The sequence below is a fragment of the Crocodylus siamensis genome, chromosome 4 (assembly GCF_052110815.1).
Source record: "Crocodylus siamensis isolate JL-2025a chromosome 4, ASM5211081v1, whole genome shotgun sequence".
Classification (NCBI taxonomy): Eukaryota; Metazoa; Chordata; order Crocodylia; family Crocodylidae; genus Crocodylus; species Crocodylus siamensis.
The window spans coordinates 89,690,365-89,712,238 of NC_143398.1; the positions used below are offsets into that span (position 1 = coordinate 89,690,365).

At 43.2% G+C, this 21,874-nt stretch overlaps 1 protein-coding gene and 1 long non-coding RNA gene across 3 annotated transcripts in view; one reads left to right on the plus strand and one right to left on the minus strand.

Moving 5' to 3' along the window:
• The window catches only part of NR1H4 (nuclear receptor subfamily 1 group H member 4), a 76,843-nt gene extending 57,221 nt beyond the window's left edge, over positions 1-19,622 (minus strand). For both annotated transcript variants that reach the window (XM_090042837.1, XM_090042836.1), the window contains exons 1-2: positions 19,495-19,622; positions 6,786-6,928 (exon numbers count right to left, since the gene is read on the minus strand). In XM_090042837.1, coding sequence (XP_089898963.1) covers positions 6,786-6,870 — 85 coding nt within the window. In that variant the 5' untranslated portion in view covers positions 6,871-6,928; positions 19,495-19,622. The remainder of the gene's footprint in view (positions 1-6,785; positions 6,929-19,494) is intronic.
• LOC149866045 (uncharacterized) overlaps positions 1-21,874 on the plus strand; it is a 96,537-nt gene that overhangs the window by 59,430 nt on the left and 15,233 nt on the right. The gene's annotated exons all lie outside the window — the stretch shown is intronic.

Here is a 21,874-nt window from a genome sequence, read left to right on the forward strand (position 1 = left end):
AGATCCCAATCCTGCAATTCCTCATGCCCAGACACACTTTTGAGCCTTTGCAGAGCCATGTTGACCTGACTGATTTCAACACAGGCACGGTAGTCTTCCTGCATGAGAGAGACTACAACTGAAGGCCCTATCAATCCTAACTCTTGTTACAAGGACTGCACACTGTATAGAGCAACAGATCTCCTCTCTTGTTCACGGTTTCTAGGTACCAATATAATCTGTATAATTATGATAAAAAGAATTAATGAAGGGAATTGAATAGATTATCAAGATGGTTCTTTCCCGTTATTATTGTTAGACAGGTGTCACCAGGTGAAGCTGATACATAGTCTTTTGAGATTTATTTTCTTTGGATACAGGGAAGTTTGGATTCTTAGGAAGATATATATTATTGGTTTGAGGTTAGCCAAGCCTCCAGGTAGAGGTAACTGAGAAAGGTAGGAAGATGTGTAAGCAGCAGGAAGATTTCTCCTATGCTATGGGCACTAGCTGGAGTCAAATTCTTGTACCAGAGCTGCTCCCAAGTAACTAGGCATTGCTATTGGGTTGTGATAGGAACACAGAAATGGAAGGTGCCTCTCAAGCAACCATTCACCTAAGGATTCCTCAGAATCACCACTGAATATCCTTGCACACAACTACAAGACCCAACATCAGAAATACCAATAATACCCACTTCCTGGAAGAAAAGATTGACCCACTCACTGTTGACCTTCTTACTTCAGGACCATTGTATGGGTATAGACAGTGAACTACATTTAAAGAATCCCCAGATTTTATGCCACTAGTTTCTTACCACTGGGAAACTGACTTAGTCCAGAGTTTCCAACATGCTTCTCTATAGGAAAATGCCAATTCACTGAGAACAAAATGTTTTTCAGAAAAATTGCACTAAAGCACAGAGATCGTTCTAATTTCCTGCCACCTATCCTTGCATGCAGCTAAGAATCCTGGGACTTCCAGAGTCCAGGGCAGCCCCACCATACTGACTATCCCAGTGTCAAGGACCACCTTTCCCTACCCCACCCCCTGACTGCAAACTCAAGAATCCTAGAACTGCAGCACTAGCAAGGGGGGCTTCATGCTCTAGGCCAGTGGTGCTCAACCTCCAGCCAAGTGGGACAAATCTGGCCTATGGGGCTGTGTCATTCAGCCAATAGGGTTCCTCATATGTCTGGAATTTTGGCACTGAGGGAATGGTGGCAGTATTAATTGCCCTGACTTGCAGAGCCACAGCAATTAATAATGCCACTGCTCTCCCACCATCAAATTTCCAGACCTCCAGGGAACTCCAGGGGTTGGATGACACAGGCTCATACTCAGGGCCAAGCCAGTGCATGAGGCCAGGCTGACACACAGAGTTGGGCTGCACCTGGATCTAGCATGCGAGGCCAGGCCAACACACTGGATAGCATCTGTGGACCAACCCTGCATGCCAGTCCTATGTAGGATACATCTCAGGACCAACCTTGAGCCATTCATTCAGCTCACAGGGCCACAAGGTAAAGTGTCACTTGTCTAGGCTCCCAGCTCTGCACCAGGTAGCCTGGAATCCCTAAGAGCCACAGTCCAAGAAAAAGTTCCCATGACTTCCAGGCTCCCTGTTCAATGGCAGGAAACCTGGAAGGGCTAGCTAGAGCCAGAAATTTCAAAGCGTCCAAAAAACCTACTCCAGAGCAGAGAACTCCCTTGACTCTAGGCCTTTCTTCAGCCCTGACTTCTGAGAACAGTCCAGGAAGTCCCTAGGAATAGGGACAGTATGAGGAGTCCCTGGGAGTCAGAGAAACCAGCTGCTCCATTTTCTCTCAGAAAAACAAAATTGAAATGTTTTAAGTTTCCCTGGAACGCTCCTTCCCTCCTCCTTTCCATCTCTCTCTCTTACACACACACACTCCCTTATTTGGATTTCTTTTTAATGGCAGAATTTCTCAAGACACAGAAATTGACTTTTATTTTGTTCAACTTTTAAGGGCCTGGATATGTCCTCCACTTAGCCAAGGAGTGATATGAGTATCACAAGAGGGGGAAACAGATTCATTATTATCTTATGTCTGAGTAATACATATAATATAAGAAATCTTCCATGAACTCATAAAATATTGAGAGCGTATTCTTCACTCATTAACAAGCCCATATTTGTGAGTGGAAAAATTCAGTGGACCCTTAGCTATGTAGAAAGTTGCTGCCACATTATAACTTTTATTGTGCACTAAAGTTAATAGCAGAGTTTTTAATGGTGTCAATAAAAATAGAGTAATGGTTTGAATACCACATGAAAGTATGATCATAAATGCATATAATAATGCAATATGCATATTTTATAGTATGATTTAGTTACAAATTGACTAAAAAAATCATGTCAGCTCAGCCTGACTTAAATGACTTACATGCAGATCATTTCTTAATTATACACATACATGACGAATGATTTATCATGGCATCAGAATGATATAATAAAAATGCAAACTTTGTAATTGATAATGGTAACAGGAATAAGTAAAACATTATGATATGTAACAATACAGACCCCATAATATGCTATGTGCTCAATAATGGAAGCCAATTATGAAGTTGATTAAATTAAGTGAACAATGAGCAAGGCTATAAAACTCATGGTCCATGCAAGGCATACAGGGCAAACACAATGATGGGAAATTGTATGTCTGTGTCTATATATCACTTAAAAAATTGGGTTGGTGTTCCCTTCACAGGGAACTGGCACCAGGCCTACAAGTACTGCAATATTATGACATCACCAGGAGAACCAGCGCCAGCTGTGACACCCTCCCCATAGTGCCAAAAGTATGCTACATTTAATCTTAGATGAAAGGTTGATTTTATTATAATTATTTTTAAAGACATTTTTTCATGTTCCAAGTTAAATCATCCAAATCAATTCAAAATCTGTTAGTCTTTCAAAAATCGTATGTGGCTCTACTACTATTACATCCTCCACTCTCACCTGGGGCTTCAGATGCTTCCAAATCATTCAGCAGAAATCCTATGTGCAGACTCAAGCCTAGAGGCTTGGGATTTGGATGCCCCTGAGTTTCATATGGCCACAGGAGTAAGCCAGGGAGTTCATAGTTGGTAGGGTCGGAAGGGACCTAAGCAGATCATCAAGTCCAACCCCCTGCCATGGGCAGGAAAGGATGCTGAGGTCAAACGACCCTGGCTAGGTGTCTCCCTACCCTCCTTTTGAAGACCCCCAGGGTAGAAGTGAGCACCACTTCCCTTGGAATTTGGTTCCAGCTCCTAGCTGCCCTGACTGTGAAGTAGTGCTTCCTGATGTCTAGCCTGAATCTATTCTCAGTCAACTTATGACTGTTGTTCCTTGTTACTTCTGGTAGTGCTCAGGGGAACAGGGACTCTCCCGTTGCCTACTGATCTCCCTTGGGTAATTTATAGGCAGCCACCACATCACCTCTCGGCCTTCTTTTGTGGAGGCTGAACAGATTCAGGCCCCGTAACTTCTCCTCCTACGGCCTACCCTGCTGCCCCCTGATCATGCGAGTGGCCCTCCTCTGGACTCTCTCAATGCTATCCACATACCTCCTGAAGTGCAGCACCCAGAACTGGATACAGTACTCCAGCTGCGGCCTGACCAATGTCGCATAGAGGGGGAAGATCACCTCTTTGGACCTGCTAGTGATGTATCTATGGATGCATGACAAGGTGTGGTTAGCCTTCCTGACCGCATCCCCACATTGGCGGCCCATGTTTGTCTTGGAATCAATAGGGACTCCAAGATCTTTTTTGGACTCTGTGCTGACAAGAAGGGAATTACCCAGCCTGCAGGTATGCTGCTCATTCTTCTTCCCCAGGTGCAACACTTTTCATAAATTTCATAGACATTCGGGCTGGAAGGGACCACGGAGTATCATTGAGTCCAGCCCCCTGCCCAGAGGCAAGAAGTCAGCAGGGATCATAGGATCCCAGCAAGATAAACATCCAAAAGTGTCTTGAAGGCATTCAAAATGGGTGCTTGAACCACCTCCAGCAGCAGTCTATTCCAAACCTCGGGGGCTTGGACAGTAAAGAAGTTCTTCCTTATGTCCAGCCTGAAATGGTCGCAGAGGAGTTTGTGACCATTCGACCTTGTTATCCCTTGGGGCGCTCTGGTGAACAGGCATTCCCCCAGATCCTGGTGAACACCTCTAATAAACTTACAGGTGGCCACGAGGTCCCCCTGAGCCTGCGCTTTTCCAGGCTGAAGAGTCCCATGGCTCTCAGCCTCTCGTCATAAGGTCTGTTATCCTGACCTCTGATCATGCCCGTGGCTCTCCTCTGCACTCTCTCAAGCTTCTCCACATCCTTTTTGAATTGTGGAGCCCAAAACTAGATGCAGTACTCCAGCTGCAGCCTCACCAAGGCCAAGTACAATGGGAAAATGATGTCCTGAGATTTGCTTGAGAAGCATCTATGAATGCAAGCCAGCATTTTGCTCACTTTACTAGCTGCAGCATCACATTGAAGGCTCATGTTCATCTTGCAGTCAATCATGACCCCCAAGTCCCTTTCATCTGTAGTGCTAACCAGCATAGCACTGCCAAGCCTATAAGCATGCTGCAGGTTTTTCCTCCCAAGGTGGAGAACCTTGCATTTTTTGGTCTTAAACACCATCAGGTTCTCATCCGCCCATTTCCTGAGCCTGTCATGATCTGCCTGGATCACCCTCCTGTCCTCAGGTGTGGATGCTTTACCCCAGAGTTTGGTGTCGTCCGTGAACTTGGCCAGCCCACTTCTGACACCAGGGTCTACATCATCAATGAAGATGTTAAAAAGTAAGGGCCCTAGGACAGAGCCCTGAGGGACCCCACTGGTCATCCTGCACTTGTCAGTATTGAAATCCATCCTATTCTCATCTGCCTACCTTGGTAACCTGTCCAGATCTAGTTGTAGCCTGTCCCTCTCTTCTAGTGTGCTCACTTCCCCCCACATCTTAGTGTCATCTGCAAACTTGAAAAAGGTGCTTTTCACTCCCTCGTCCAAGTCACCAATGAAGACATTGAACAGTGTGGGCCCGAGGACTGAGCCCTGGGGAACCCCACTGCCCATGTCCCTCCAGGTCGAAAATGACCCATCCACCACCACTCTCTGGGCACGGCCCTCCAGCCAATTTGTGACCCACCTGACTGTGTAGGCATCGACATCAGAATCACCTAATTTTTTAATAAGGATGGGGTGAGAGACAGTATCAAAAGCCTTCCTAAAGTCCAGAAAGACTACATCCACCACAACACCTGCATCCAAGACTTTTGTGGCCTGGTTGTAGAAGGCCACCAGGTTGGTCTGACAGAACCTGCCTCTAATGAACCCATGTTGATTGCCCCTAAGCATAATCTCCCCTGCTGATTCCTTGCAGATGTGCTCCTGGATAATTTTCTCAAAGAGCTTCCCCAGGACTGAGGTAAGACTAATGGGCCTATAGTTTCCTGGGTCCTCTTTCCTACCTTTTTTGAAAATGGGGACCACACTGGCCCTTTTCCAGGCCTTTGGCACCTTGCCAGAGCACCATGAGTGCTCATAAAGCTGTGCCAGAGGTCCTGCAATGACCTCTGCCAATTCCTCAGCACTCCGGAGTCTCCCATTTCCATAAAGTGGGTATAAAGCTAAAATCTTCCCACTGGCTGATGGGAACTACAACAAAGATAGGTTAGGGCATCCCATCTGAATAAAATACATGGTAGTGCCCATTGTGCTCAGTCCCCCTCAGTGTTAGCTTTTTTAAAATCATGGTAATTTGCCATGGTGAGCCACTACACTGAATACATTTTTATTTCCTCTTCACTCCCACAGCTGAACTGTGCCTTTCTTCCCCATTATTCCTGCTTCTTGATTAGCCTTAAATCTCTGGCAAACATCAGCAAATGCAGCCCCAAACAATTCACCCAGAATCCCTTTGTGACCCCCTCTCTCAGCTTGTCACACCTGATTAGTGTGGCCCTGTCCTCCATAAGGTGGATCCAGACTAATTTGCCCTGTACCTCATCTGCATCTAACTCTGCAGAATCCCAGGACTCATGACAAAAATACCCAGTTCCAATCATGACTGGGGGTCTAATTTGCACATAGATCCTTTAGGGGTGATATCTATAATATACATACCTACTGAGCAGTTCTGAGCTGTGGGGTCACCATGGCTTCAAATACTGTTGACTCTGCTGGGGCCCAGCCCAATGAACTATATGGCAAATCATGAGCTTTTTTACTTTAGACTAATATCATGTATGGTTTATACTATAAGTAAGTAGGTGCTAAAGTTCTACTTAAAAGTGTATTTTTGGAGTACCTGTGCTAAAATTTGCAGTAGTTTCAAAAAAAGATAAAATGCATCAATACTGGATGAACTAAATTACTACAGGCATGTTTATTTCAAGGTCAGTATTTTCAAATGTATATCTCACCTCCATGTGCTCAGGGAGAGCAGAGTCTGACAGTAAGGAGGGGGAGACAGGGCTGCAGGAGGAAGATGTTGGAGGGACAGAGAACAGAGCAGCTACCTGATCCCCCCATATTTATTTTTCCTACTGCAACAGTGGGAGGGGGACAAATTCAAGGCAAAACTCCAATAATTAAATACTATACCTGAAAAACTATAACAAATTTATACATTTTCCATATATGAAATCTAATTATTGGGGAATCATCTTATAGGTAGCATCATCTTGTATTCAAATAAACGCAATATATGTATCTTCATTTTACTGGACACAATACATATACATGTGTGTGGATTAGATGTGGATGTAGATGGGCATGTTTTAAGCTAACCTATTACTTACCAAATAAATGAGGACCTTCAGAAAGTGAAAACCCATCAGGAGCAGATAGCTGGGAATGTCCTATTAGATTCATTTCAGACCCCATCTATTTAATTCAAGAGCAATGTGCTTGTTAGGGAACAGGAACTGGTTGAAAGGAAACCCTGAAAGATACAAAAAACAAGGATAACTAAAATAAGGTAATAATTTTTGTGTGTGTGTGTGTACCTATTACAGGAAAGAATTCTGAAGGTTATTTCAATACTTACTATAACAAATCCTATGAGCAGAGGAAAATGGCTGAGGCAGAGCAGAAGCACAAACAATGTAAATCTCACAAGAGCAGCATGTCTGCTGTTGATCAAGCAACCCAGAGTGGCATTCTTTGCTCAGTGTGCCTGTCACCACGCTGGGTGACATGGCTCCCAGGGATCCTGGGAGTAGTGGGGTTTCCCTCTGATGAACCTGGACTGGAGGGGGAGCAAAGCCGAGCATGGGCTGAAGGGCTGTTTACCTTTCCTGCAGTGGCATCTCCAGCACACTTTAAAAGTATGCTCTCCCTGCATGTGGAAGGAGGTGCTGTCTGTGACATCATAAAAAGGTGTCCGGGGCACTGGCAAGCCCTGAACACCAGCACAAGAGCAGAGGCAGCACAGGCTGCAGGGAGCATCCCTGCAGACCCACCAGACCTTGTAAAGGATGCCAGAGCCCACACAAGCTGGCATGGGGCAGGGTCAGGAGCAACTGGCAGCAGAGCCCTTGAGGGCAATTGGTGGGACCCACCACTGGAGTGAGCCCCACTGCAGGATGTTGGATACGTAAATCCAAGACCTCATGTGTCGCCTTGCCAGACACCAGGGTACTTTGAGTTTCAGTCTTCTGTTCTTTTGGAGAATTCATTGAACACAAAGATAGGGTTGACCTGGGAGAGAGTACCCGGTATAACCCAAGGAAACCCAGCAAGAAAGGCTGGTAATAACAGACTTTCCCCTTTAAAGGAGACAGCAAAAGCAGAGAAGCTTTAGTTTGTTATGCCAGACACTGATCTAGGGAAGAGGGAGAGGAGGGAGAGTTATTTTAACACCTGTAGGGGTGTGAGAGACTATGTCATAACCATGCAGAGTCCAATCCTGGTTTATCCCACAGCTGTATTTTGATTGCCGAGTGGACGGGGTGTAGGGGACACAGAGCCCCAGGTCACTTGCTATTGCAAGTGTGAGGGTGAAACGATATTCAATCTCCAGAGGAACCTCCCACACTGTTCTTAAAACCATCAAGCCATGACAGACAAGTAGCAGGATTATCCACCTTAGGCACTGAAGCTTTGAGTGCCCAATAGACCTTCCCCAGTCACAGTGCCACAGACAGTTCAAAACACAAATGGGCCTGATCAGCTACTCACGCACTTACAGAAACCAAACAAACCAGTGATGTCATGGTCATCTTTGAATCTGAAGGACAAACAACAACAATGTAAGAAACCCTGACTTGAAGTGACAATGCCTAAATCAGTCTTTTTAAATAAAATGCTTTACCCAGTGCACACATCTATATGAGATGTTACATCACCGTAGCAATAAGCTATGTTGCCATAGCTTGTTGCTGTAGCAATGTAGCATCATTTGGCATGAACAGTGATGCTGATACTACTGCACAGTAGCATTGGAAAAGACCTGTGTGATGTCTAGCCTGTGCAGTCATGTTGATTACTGTGCAGTCATTTCGTACTTGCTTAAGCAGTCCAGCACGTGTGTAGACACACCCAGTGTTTCTCATTTCTCTCACATAATTTATGTATGATCATTCCGATTTTTCAGAGAAAACTTTTAGGGATTCTGCTTTAACACTATTCTTTCATCTTGCCCTTGTTAATAATAGCGGGTTATTTTATGGTTAATGTGGTGAACTTGGATTTAGGAAGCTTAGACTTGTTTCTCAATCATGGTTCTTGAGTTTTATGTTAGATAAAATACAGAGACAATGATAGGATCAGAACCAAGGACTCCATCCAGCTGAGTGCCTTAATTATCAGGTTACGAAGTCATGGTCCATCTTACCCTTTCTGGTCCCATGACTTTGGTCACTCTTGCAGCATAGTGGCCACTTTCTACAGAATGGGTGGAGAGTTTTGTATCAACTCTAGCTTCTAGGCTGGTGGTTAGGGGACTCTCCAAAAAGATGAGAGATGTGTGTTTGAACACCCTCAGGCTGAGGAGGACATTGACCCTGGTTCTCCACTCTCTAGGTGAGTGGTTTAACTGATAGCATTCTATGTGAAAGGTAGATGCTACCATTACCTCCTCCTTCTAACTTGAAGTTAACAAAAAAAAAAGCTACAACTGCCTTTCACAAGGGGGCCCAGTCCCACTGGTGTCTGCTAGGACTTCTCTGAGAATGCCAACTGAAGCAGGTCTCTCAAGGGATTTGGACCCTTCCACCTCACCTTACTGGATCACATTACTTTCAGCTTAGGCAGGAGTCAGGTATCCAGGAGGTACTGAGGCAATTCTATGCACATGCAGAAGTAGAACTTCAGCTATTTTGGGAACTTTGAGGTTAAAAAAGAAAGCACCTAGTGATTTTAGGCACAACGTGAGTGACTGACTGATTGATTGATTGATTGATTTTGTCTATTTTAGGCACTAGCCCTAACTGACATAGGAGCTTGAGTTTTGGTGGCTTTTTACAGACTCTTAAATCACTTGGCATGCTTGCAGACTTTAAAAAAGAAACACACCAGAAAACGGCACTTTAAATTTGGTGCGCGCCTGTGCCCAGCCCCGCACATGCCCAAAATAGGCAGTGTGTTACTTTAACCCAGATCACCCAACACCTGTAAAGATTGGGCACTTTAGTGGGGCTTTTTGGGTGCTTTTATCTAATAGCTGATTGAATCAACTTTAGCTTAAAGCACCAGAAAGTCCCACTGAAGCACCCGACCTTTAGAGATGCTGCAGAGCTGGATCGAAGTAACGTGCTGCCTTTTCCAGTAAAGCGCAGGGTTTTTGTTTTGTTTTTTTAATGTCTGCAAGCAGCCTTGATATTTACTAGATTGCTTTCTCATAACATTAAACTAGTAAAGGCTAAAAACAGCTTTCATAGCCACAGTGGAATAGTTTGAAAATCTGAGCATGTATCAGCAGTCTCAGCTCTTAGTTAACTGGCAAATGGTAAATGAGATCAGCAAGTACACTAAGGGTATAATTACTTTCAAATCTGTCCAAGAAGATCCATTAAACTGTTCCTAACATAAACTAATTAGTAGGATGGACTTTGCATTCTCCATTAGCAGATGCATTAAACAGTTTACACAGAAATGTCAAATGTTGAATACCATAGACCAGACAAAGTTTCCGTAACAAGTAACATGTAAAAACACAATCCAAAACACAGAAAAGAAACAACTGCAGAAGCCTTGGTGCATCTAGGAGTGGGGGTAGAAATCTGGCACAATGCCTTCTCCTTCAAGCCATTCCCTCTTGCTCCATGAGTCGAATTCACATGTATACAGACATAGTTAGCTGCATTAGTCTGTATACACACTAGGGCTGTGCGAAGCTTCAGTCCCTGATTCAATTCGGCAGAGATTCAGCCCAATACAGATCAAATCAGGAGACCCTATGATCTTTTTGAAACAAATTGAAACCCTCCAAATGGATTTGGAGAGATTCGGTGATTCAGACATAGACACACTTTTAAATGTTTTTTTCTACATACCTCAAGGTACCAGGCAGCTCATCAATGCTATGATGCTGGGGTGGATGAAGCGTCCCACAGGAGTGTGGGGGGCTCCCCAGTGCACTTGGCAGCAGGCCTGGAAGTGGACCAGAAGCACTTCTGGTCCACGTCTGGGTCTGCTGGAGAGCGTGCAGGGGGTTCCACATGCCCCTCGAGCTCAGTGACTGGTGCCTCCTGGGTCTGGGGGGGCATACGGGGTCCCCCTGTGGTTGATTGCCAACCCAGGGGGCCACAGTGGGGGCCACGTGCTTCCCAGTGGACCCAGAAGTGGACCAGAAGTACTTCCAGTCCATTTCTGGGTTCACCACCAAGCATGCAGGGCAGGCCCCCTGCACTCCTGTGGGATGCTGCATTCACCCCAGCATCTCAATGTTCACAACCCAAACCTGGTACCTTGAGGTATGCAGAAAAAACACTTAAAGCTGTCTCTATGGCTGAATTGCTGATTCTCCAAATCAGCATTGAATCTTCAGATTCAGCCAAATCAAATGTGGGACAGTGATCTGAATCAACAAATTGAATCACTGTCCCCAATTTGGGCCAAATCTGAATCCAAATTGAATATGGCCTGTTTTGCACAGCCCTAATACACACACACACTTTGATTAGTTTATAAAGTGCAAGTCTACCCCATGTTCTACTAAAATTCGTATCAGCCATGGAATTGGTTATATGGGGAGGAGAGGCTGTCAGGAGAGGCAGTTGCCCTCCCATGGAAAGGGCATAGTGTTCACAGTCTTGACAGCCAAGTAGAGACTGAATGGACTATGCTGCCAAAATACATTTCTTGATTAACATGCCCAGCTTGGAGCTGACAGAAAGAGGGCAGCCCATTGTGATAGTTTCTCTCACAGACAATCAAAGGGAATATGGAATTATAGATTAGCTCTTTCAAGAACCCTCACAGGTTCTTCAGGAGGGTCATTTAGGATGCTTAGACAAGTTACATTTTTCATGTGATCTGGTCCCTGATTCTACAGCCATGACATAACACATGTTCACAGCTGCAGAGTGCTTTTAAAATGGTAAATCACATGAAAAAAATAACTCTTGATAAATCAGCTATTAGCTGAAAGCACTCTAGAGCAGAGCATCTCAAGGGAACTTCTGTTCAGGTTAATTGTTCACACACACCTTTGCAGGGCTGGGCTGGGCTGGTGTGGGCAGTAGATAAGCCCCACCCCTGGAGCAGTCACAGAAAGTAGTTCCTCCCCATGCCTTAGGGGGATGGGGAGAGGGAGAGAGGAAAGCATGAAGCTGCTAGCTGGGCTTTGCCCTGGCCAGAGATGGGGGAAAGGCAGTGTGTAACAAAGCCCCCTCAGCTTGCTGGCCCCCCTATCTACTCTGGCTGGGGAGAGACAAGGTTGGGGGATGCTCTTTCTCCCATACCCTCCTCAAGCCTCTTGACAGGGGCAACACACAGCTGCTGGCTTGGCTTTGCTACAGCTATAGCTGGGGTGGGGCAAGGCTGGGAAGAAAGGCAGTTCAGCAGCTTCCTGGGAGGCTGATGGAGCACCTCCTTCTGCTGGCCAGGGCTGGTGCAGGCAAGCTCAAGCCACCCTGATCCAATAGGTGAACATCTATTGGGTTGGGGAGGAGGTGGGGAAGGACTCTAACTCATGGCACTTTGTGTAAAGCACCATGAGTTAGATCACCTCCCCTGAATGTCTGTAGGCACCCTTAGTCTCAACACTTATTCAGTTCCAGTTGTAGGGATATCTGAGTGTCTTTCTCCCTTCTTCTGCAATTTTTCTACTGTAGTTACTGCTGCCTTTGGCCAGTGCTAAATTCTGCTGTTCAAAGCATCTGAAGAGGGTTGCTCAAGAGCTCTCTGTCTTTTGCTCCTAGAATCACTATAGGAAGCGTTTCTTGACCTGTTCTTCATATGATTCATCAGTCTTCAGGATACATCCAGGAACAAAGAGCCCATATCCTCAATATTTTCCTGGGCCCAATGATAAGGGCCTATTGGTACTTAGTTTTTTCCTATTTCCTTGTCAGGTAATTCAGGATGGTTTAGCATTGCTATAAGTTACATTGCAAGGTCTTTAAGACATTATTTTCCATGTGTTTGTCTATTGCCTACATTTCTGGTCGAAAATTTCAGGAGCTCCTAGAATTTTTAATAAATATAAATAATCATAATGGCTAAAACTCTGAAAAATGTTGGTGTTGTTATGCAATTTTTTTCAGTGCCTGGCATCTTTATTCATAAGATAGCTATCTTTTCTGCATTTATACTTTGCTGCAAATACTTTGCTGGGTCTGGAAGAAGCAAAAATTTTAAACACTAGTGCTGCCTTTGTAGTTGTACAATCTTTTCTGAAGTTGTAAGGACTTATCTTGGGTTCCTATGAGTGTTTGTCATCCATCCATTTGACAAGCAAATAGCAGATTTTTTTTTAACTCATGGAACTCCTGAGACATTATTTGGAAAACTGTAAGTGCATTGACTATGCCATGTTGTAATCTTTCATACCTAAACAGTCTCACGTTCAAAGCATGGAATTTCTTTAAATATAGTGGTAATACCATATTCATACCATATCTCCTCTGGGCTGAGAAAAATCAGATTTTGTAAACATGACCTCTCCAGAGAGATTTCCAAATAAATCCTGAATTTTAGCAAACAGTCAGTAATTCACTTCCTTCAGTCTGGTGCTCAGGCTGATTTTATACTCTCTATATATTATTATGTTTAAATAATTTTAATACATGAAACTGATGCAGGCCATTCACTGAATTCCACAGCAGAAATATTCCCATCCAGCTCATCTAACCAATTTTTAAAGGATTCCCACAGAGCATGACAGGACAGGACCAGCCATATAAAATCTAGAAACAGAATTTTCTACCCACGTAACTGCTGTTTCATTTTTTGCTAATTCCCTCCTCTATCCTGCCAGTTAAGCTTGCCTTACTTAGATCCAATGTAGTGTGCTTTATACTCCAATTCAATTTAAGCTTGTTTAATTAAGTTCAACAATGCTTACAGAAGATCATGGCTATCAAGGTCCGTGTATTGATTTCCAGTCTTCGTGTTCACATTGTCTATATTTACATTAGCCCAATATAGATCATTTGAGTACTTTTTGTTCCACACTGTGTACAGTTCTGGGCATTGGCATTACTCACAAGGAGCCACTGTTATTGGGAGTTGCAGATTCTGAGACAGTATCTTCCATAGTCAAGGAGTTACTTGCATGACTTGTCCATTAATGATGTCTTCACAACGCATTCCTCATGTGCTATCACAGTGGTCAGAAGTGCTGGGCATCATGTCCAGTATTATTGAAGATGCTTCAGTGCAGATTGTTCTGGAAACCACTATGCTGATTAATTAGAATCCCCATTAATTTTGCTGACCTTTTTGTGTGAGGCACATGGTGCCATCTTCTTCGCTCATGGACTGGGCCTTTCTCCTTAGAAGTAGAATTTTCTCACTCCCTTCTACTGCAATTTTTCTACTGTAGTTACTGCTGCCTCTGGCCAGTGCTAAATTCTGGAGCAAACAGATCATTGCCTACTTCATGTTTCTCTCCCCTTATGAATTTGTAAGCTGCCACAAGGTCCCCTCTCAGCTTTCTTTTGGAAAGGTTGAAGAGGCTAAGGTCCCTTAGCCTTTCCTCATAAGGCCTTCCCTGTAGGCCTCTAATCAGATGAGTGGCTCTTCTGCTGGGATTTGTTTGTGGACTCAGATAGAAAAGTTGCATTATCAGCTCTTTCCAGGTCATTTCCTTTGTAAGTAACAGCAATCCTCAACATGCATCACAGACACCAACAAGGGGAACCTCAGCTGACCAACGGTCAGTGCTGACATGGTAAAAGGACACTTGGAGGGACTGGACATGTTCAAATCACCAGGACCAGAGGGACTCCACCCACGGGTAATGAAGGAATTAACGAGTGTCATAGCAGAACCACTAGCAAGGATATATGAGCACTCATGGTGCTTGGGTCAGGTCCCAGAGGATTGGAAGAGAGCCAAAGTCATCCCAATCTTTAAGAAGGGGAGGAAGGAAGATCCGGGAAACTATAGACCAGTCAGCTTTACCTCTATCCCTGGGAAAATCCTTGAAAAAATTATCAAGGAATACATCTGTGGGAGCCCGCTGACTAATATGATGTGGAGGGGTAACCAACATGAGTTTATAACAGGCAGGTCCTGCCTGACTAACCTAGTTTCTTTTTACAACAAGGCCCCCAAATGTTTAGATACAGGAGTCAAGATGAATGTTATCTATCTGGACTTCAAGAAGGCCTTTGACATGGTATCCTATACCATCCTTATAAATAAGCTGAGGAGATTTGCCTTGGATAACTATATTGTAGACTGGGTAGCAAGCTGGCTCAAGGGTCACACTCAGAGAGTGGTGATGGATGGGTCAGTGTCAACCTGGAAAGATGTGTGCAGTGGAGTCCCTCAGGGCTCAGTTCTGGAGTTGGTACTGTTCAACATCTTCATCAGTGATCTGGATAAAGGGGAAGGAAGCACCCTGTCCGAGTTCACGGATGACATAAAAATATGGGGTGAAGCTAACACCCTGGAGAGGAACCAGATCCAGGCTGACCTCGACAGGCTGGGGAAGTGGGCAGAGAGCAGCAGGATGCAATTCAATAAGACAAGTGCAAGATGCTACATCTAGGGAGAAAGAACTTCCACCATACCTATGAGCTGGGGGGCAACCTACTCAGCACCACTGAGGCAGAAAGAGATCTTGGAGTCACTGTTGTTTCAAGGATGAACATGAGTTGTCAATGTGATGAAGTAGTTGGCAGAGCCAGTCACGCCTTGTTGTGCATCCGTAGGTGCTTCACAAACAGGTCCAGGGAGGTGATTTTCCCTCTCTATGTGGCACTGGTCAGGCCACAGCTGAAGTACTGTGTCCAGTTCTAGATGCCGCAGTTCAAGTGGGATTCAGACAACCTAGAGAGGGTCCAAAGAAGAGCTACTCATCTGATTAGAGGCCTACAGAGAAGGCCTTAGGAGGAAAGGCTAAGGGACCTTAACCTCTTCAATCTCTCCAAAAGAAGGCTGAGAGGGGACCTTGTGGAAGTGTATAAATTCAGAAGTAGGCAATGATCTGTTTACCAGGGCACCCCCTAGAACTACAAGGAACAATGGCCATAAGCTACTGAAGAGTAGGTTTAGACTGGACATTAGAAAAAAATTCTTCATGGTCAGGGTTGCCAGGCTCTGCAATGGGCTTCTAAGGAAGATGGTACTCGCCCCATCCTTGGGGGTCTTCAAGAGGAGACTAGACAGGCACATGGCTGGGATCATATGATCCCAGTTTTGGTGACCCTTTGCTTGCCTGCCAGGGGTAGGGGGTTGGACTAGATGGCCCACTGAGGTCCCTTCTGACTCTAGAATCTATGAATCTATGCATCAATCAGTAGTATGTCTAATTAGGGCTGACAAATGATTAAATTGCAATGGCGAGATTTAAAAAAAATAGTTGCAATTAATCACAATTTTAATTGCATGGCTAAACAATAGTCAGCATCCCCACCACACAACAGCCCAGAGCCTGTGCACCCAGCAGCTCCTCTCTGCCACCACCAACAGTGCACAGCCCAATGCCCCAACCCTAATTTGCCCCACACCCACTCTGGACTCACTCAGGCCAGAGTGGACCAGCTGGAACCTGTGCGAACAACCCCAACCCTGGCCCACCCCACGCCTGCTCCAGACTCACCCAACCACTCTGAGCAGTGGCAGCAGTGATGGCCAGGCAGAAGCTGCTACTCAGTGCAAAGGAAAAGCAGCCCGTCCCCCTCACTGCTGCCAAGACCTTTTTGCTGCAGCCTCCCGGAGCCCAAACACAGGCTGCCCTGCCACCACTGCACCGCTGGGTGGCCCAGAGGTGGTGGTGATGGCAGCGGAGAGATGCTGCAGGACAGCCCAGGTGTCAGTTATGAGCGGCTGCAGCAAGAAAGGCCCAGCACTGCAGTGAGGGAGAGGAGACGCTTTTCCCCTGTGCCAATCAGCATCTTCTGCCTGGCCACCACTGCTGCTGCTGCTCAGCATGGGCAGGTGAGCCTGGAGCAGGCATGGAGCCAGGGTTGTGTGTACAGGTTCCAGCTGGTCCAGAGCTGGTCTGCTCCACTGGTTAAAACGATGTGCGCAATTAACGTGATTTTAAAAAGCAATGCATTAATTTGTTTTTGCTGTAATCGTGTAAGTTAACTGCAATTGACTGATAGCCCTAATCCTAATTAAGGGCTCCTTATTTCAAAATACCCCAAATGAACTCCAAGACCTTCTTGATAGCTACTGGAAGCCTTCTTTGGTCTGGCTAAATTCATGTTCCATTTGTTCATTCAACTGAAATGTTTCGTTCACCTACTTCTTTATTATACCAAGATAAATCTGGCATCTACTCATCCTAATGTGATTGACTACTTGCGATTCTGCCTACTGCAACAATAAAAATGTCCTATTGTGGGTCAAAAGTGGAAACATGAAAGGAAGGAAAGAAAAAGGATATTGGGTAAGAGACTAATGTCCAGCTAGGAAACAGAAGTCCCTATTAAAGCAGGAGGTACTTGAGAAAGGTTATGCAGTATAAGTTTTACTCATGAACTGGAATGCTAGCAGGGAGGGGGGTTTGTTTGTTTGCTGTTTTTTGTTTTTATAGGGACAAATTTATGCATGTCAGCACTTCCTTTTTTAAAATCCAGACTGACTTGAATTTCAACAACTTTTATCAAATTATTTTTATAGAACAAAAAAAGACATGCAGTAAACAGAAAAAAAATAAGAATAAACAAATACTGAATCATATCTGATCCCAATATGCAGAGATAATTTTCACCAGCTGCTTACTAAGTACTTTGAATTGCGTACAGAGTTTATTTTATCTGTGTGTGTGTGTTGACATACTTTAATAGATTCAAACATTTGGTTTTAATAATCTATATTAAGGGATGTATATCAAATTATATGTGTGGGTGAGTGTTGTTTATTATAGGATATATGTGTGTATTTTTCAATTAGATATTCCTTATCAATGGACCTTTTTTTTAGCTCTGCTAGATTAAATAGCAAAGATTCCCTTGTCTTCAATTTAAGTAAGGCTGAACACTGATGAAGCAATTAATTTTAAAATTTGCTAGGATCATTGAAAGACAAAAGAATCACGGTTAAATATATTCAAGTAAAGTAAAAACATAAGTTTGATTATCATAAAATCTTCTTGTAAGTCTAGTTACATTTTGTTATATTGTTCAATAAAGGAAGGGCTGAATCTATTTTATTATTTCCAGACAGAGACGCATCAAAGGGTTAGTAAAATACTTCATGCATAAATGTTAGTGAGATACATGTTCCTCACAAGTAATAGGAGTGTTCTGTTGTTTCCATTCCTGACCTACCAATTTCTCAAAGAGAAATTTCAAGAAAAACATGCTAGAGTCTGATCCCCACACCATTGAAATCACCGGGAAGAGTCCTATGAAGTTCAGTGGGGTTTTTATCTGCCTCTTACGTGTTTTTTCAGTGTTTAATACAGTGTTTAATTACAGTTTTAATGGTTTTTTAAAAATATTTGAAAAACATTAAGGAAATTGTAGGATCGCCAGATCTTGTCACCACAGTTTAGAGAAGGCAGAGCAAGGATGGCACCTTAGAGACTAACTGGTTCAGAAAAAAACATATGGTTTTGTAGGCAATGGCCTACTTTGTCAGATCTGATTAAGTAGACTGTCACCAGTGAGACCTTCGGCCTTTCTGAACCACTAAGTCTCTACCCCTTCTTTGCTTTCAGCCTGACCTCAGACTAACACAGCTACCCCTCTCTCTCTAAAGACATCTGAATTGCACAGCATTGTGGGCAGGCACAGGATTATTACATTTAGAATTTTGTAATCATTTCATTTAAAAATCAAATGAGTAAAGAGATCATTTTCTACACACAAAATATAGAAAAATTTTAAAGGTCATTTTGAGGGGAAAATTAAATGAACCATTAACAGAAGAGAGACAAGGGACCGTAGCCCACGGCATAGGCATTTGACTCAAGGAACTGAGGTTGTAGCCCTGACTGTAACACTGAACGACTTAGAGCAAGTCATTTCACTTCTTTATGTCTCCTTTTCCCCTCATACCATTTATCTGTCTCTCCTAGGTAGACTTAGTCTTTGGTGCAGGGAGTGTTGATACACACATAACACAGCCAGGCCCTAATCTTCTTTGGGGCATCTAGAATGCCATTCTAATACAAACAACAACAGATCATGGTCAGATATGTACCACCTTTGCTTTTTTAATGTGGATATCCAGCAGCACAATTCAGGATAGACAAACATTTTCCTAAAAGCGGGACATAGAATTAAGAAGTAAACGCTTCCTTTGTGATGCCCTACATCACCTATTTGAATTAGTTAAAATAAGAGCCAAAGCTCTGAATTTTAAAGGAGATTTAATTTGGCATACTACCCTCTATATCTGAAACCCACAGAAAAACAAAACAGTTAATATTTTTTAAACCAAAGGTGTTTTTTCCCTTAGAACAATCCTCTTCCCTCCATATAATCGCATGTTAGATGTTCCAGATCCTAACCAGTAAAAACAAACAAACAAAAAACAGTGCTGCTATAAAGTTGATCTGCATAACAAACCAGGTAGAATTGCTATAGGAGCAGCCTTCTGTTAAGATTATGCCATATTTGCCAATATACATTGCAAACACAGAAGACAGCTTTTTAACAATATACCCAAACTCTGTGGCCACTTTTTTTTAAACCAATTTAAGTTTTTCCCAAAGGAGATTCTTGTGGTCACATAACGTACATATGTAAGATTATCTTGCTTAATAGTGCTAATAATTTTCCTGCTTGCACAAGTACTATTTAGAAGCTTAAGCACCTCGAGAGCCCTGTTACCAACTTCCCATACACAAGAAATATATTTTTGCATTACTTGGCTAAATGTAATATATTTCCTCAAAGGGGAAATATATCAGCCACTGAGCCACTCATTCCTACTTACCTACTCCTCGTTTCCACAGTCCTGTAAATGAAAGTGCATAGAAGCTTCTGTGCTTGGTTCAAAATCCTAATGATTTTTAAACAGGCACATTTTTGTTTTGCGTTTTTAGGTTTAGCAGAAGCCTATAGTGATAACAGGCAGATTCCAGGCTTGGGCTCATCTCTTCCTTGGCTCAATGCCCCAATGGACAAGGATTACTCATTAACAATTCTTTCTTTGCAAAGCCAACTATCTAAACATAGATTTCAAGTATTAAAACTTTGTGAACCCCAGAATGTCAGAGCAGAGACTTAAATAATTACTAGGCACTGCAAGGAAAGCAGGGGGAGGGAGAGGGATGGCAATCATTTTCTGAACTAATACAGTTCAAGCAGTTGTAAAAATGCACTTTGTGAAGAACGACCATTGTGTAGTTCTGCTATACATAGATATGAAGCTGTACCTCCTAGCCTTCCATTTGAGGAGTCCTCAGCATGTTCAGTTGGAGACTGGAATTCCACAAGGTCCATGCAACTTCCCAATGATACTTCTGAGTTATCTGCATATTTCTCAAAAAGAGCAAAAAAGAACAGGTCACATATTACTGCACTTTAAGGAGACTAAGACAGTGCATTAGAACTGAAGAAATCTGAGTCCAGGTCCGAAATCTGCCATATACTTCCTCAATGACCTTGAGCAAAGGATTAAAATTTTCTGTCTACTGTTTTCCATCTGTAAAATTGGGATAATATTTTCCTGTCTCATGAAGATAAATGTATTTGTTAAGGACTACGAAGAGATCAGATAGTTTGCAGGTTCCAGGTATTCAATAAAAGAGGGCCCAACAAGTTGTTAGCCCTGGCATGTGAATTATTTCTGCTACACGTCACCCCCACCTTCTGTCAGTATTTGCCCTGATGAGTCAAGGAATGTCTGCATGTGTATGCACGTGGTACCTCCTACTTTATGAAACAATGGCATTGAAAGCTAGATATTCACAGGCAGGCTTCCTGCTGCTGAAACATTGCGAAGAGAAGGCAGAGCCTCATATATTACTGGAGAAGGAAGGAAGCCCTGAATTTAGTTACAATGGTTTTCCCCTTTTGCTTTTCCTTGTTTATTTAATAGGGATATTTTCCTACCTTCCAAGCTGCTATGTCTCCACGCTATGAACCCTCACTTCATTCCAGATATAGCAGCAGAGAAGTTAAAACATCTTATGACGGCACAGGAGATGTTAATTTGAGCCTTGTTCTGGACTGATGCTAAGGCCATCTTCCCAGTTAATCCTGCTGTAAATTGGTACCTGATCAAGATGATGGCCCTATAGGTGCCTTGTGTGCCATTAGCTCCAAATATTTGTGCTCAGTAACCAGACTAGCCTAGTGACCCAATACTGGTGCACTCTAACCAAACTAGCCCACTGACCCAGTAGGTTTGGGCAGATCTTTGACCTCCTATCCCCATTCCATCACCTTGCAGGATTGGACCCAAATGTCTGGTATTGCAGAACAGCTATAATTTAAAGCTAGTTAGCAGCCTTAGTATCACAAAAAGGTTCCCTGCACCATGTAACATACTCAGAAGCTGTTCTTTAGCCAGCTAATAACAAAGGAACTGGACTTAAGGGCCCCATTCACTTAAAATTGTTTCATTAAAATATTTTCCTTGTCTCTATAATAAATTAAGATGAATTTGCCAAAGTTGTGCTTCAGCAACCAATCAATATTTTTGTAACATTATCAGAGAAAGCAAAGCAAGTATCTCTAGGATCAAAGAAAGAAACTGTTGCCCATAGCAACTACATGTAGAATTACTAGTTAATCAAGCCAGGTGTTCACATTTTATTGTGGCTAGATGTGCGAATGAAAATCAGACAGAAACAAACTTAGAGGAAATCAAGTCAGTCACCTATAATAAAACAAGAGGTGCTTTTCCAAATGTTGGAGGTGAAAGCGATTTCAAATCCATCTATTCACAAATAGGACATCTTCATTTAAATAGTTTTGTGTGTGGTAATTTCAGAAACTTCACACAGTGAATAACAGGAAACAATATTACAAATAGATACATAACTACAAGATAGCTAATAGTCCCCAGTTCATTAACAGTGATAATACACCTCCAGCTCATTCAGGTGATGAATACTGTATTTCAAAAATTAGGTGAGGCACAGAATTCTCTCTTCATTTGTCTTCAACAACAAGAAAAGTTGATTATTATGAAATAAGGAAGGCCTTGTAAACAGAAGTCCATGAAGGAGTAATGAGATTTCAATCTCTTTTTGAAACTGCAAAGTCTTGTATAAAATAGAACAAGATTAAATGTTTCAGTCATGCTGAAGTTTCTATTCCAGGTTTCTATTCCATTTCCAAAGTGCATAAGTAGGCTCAGGTGCCTA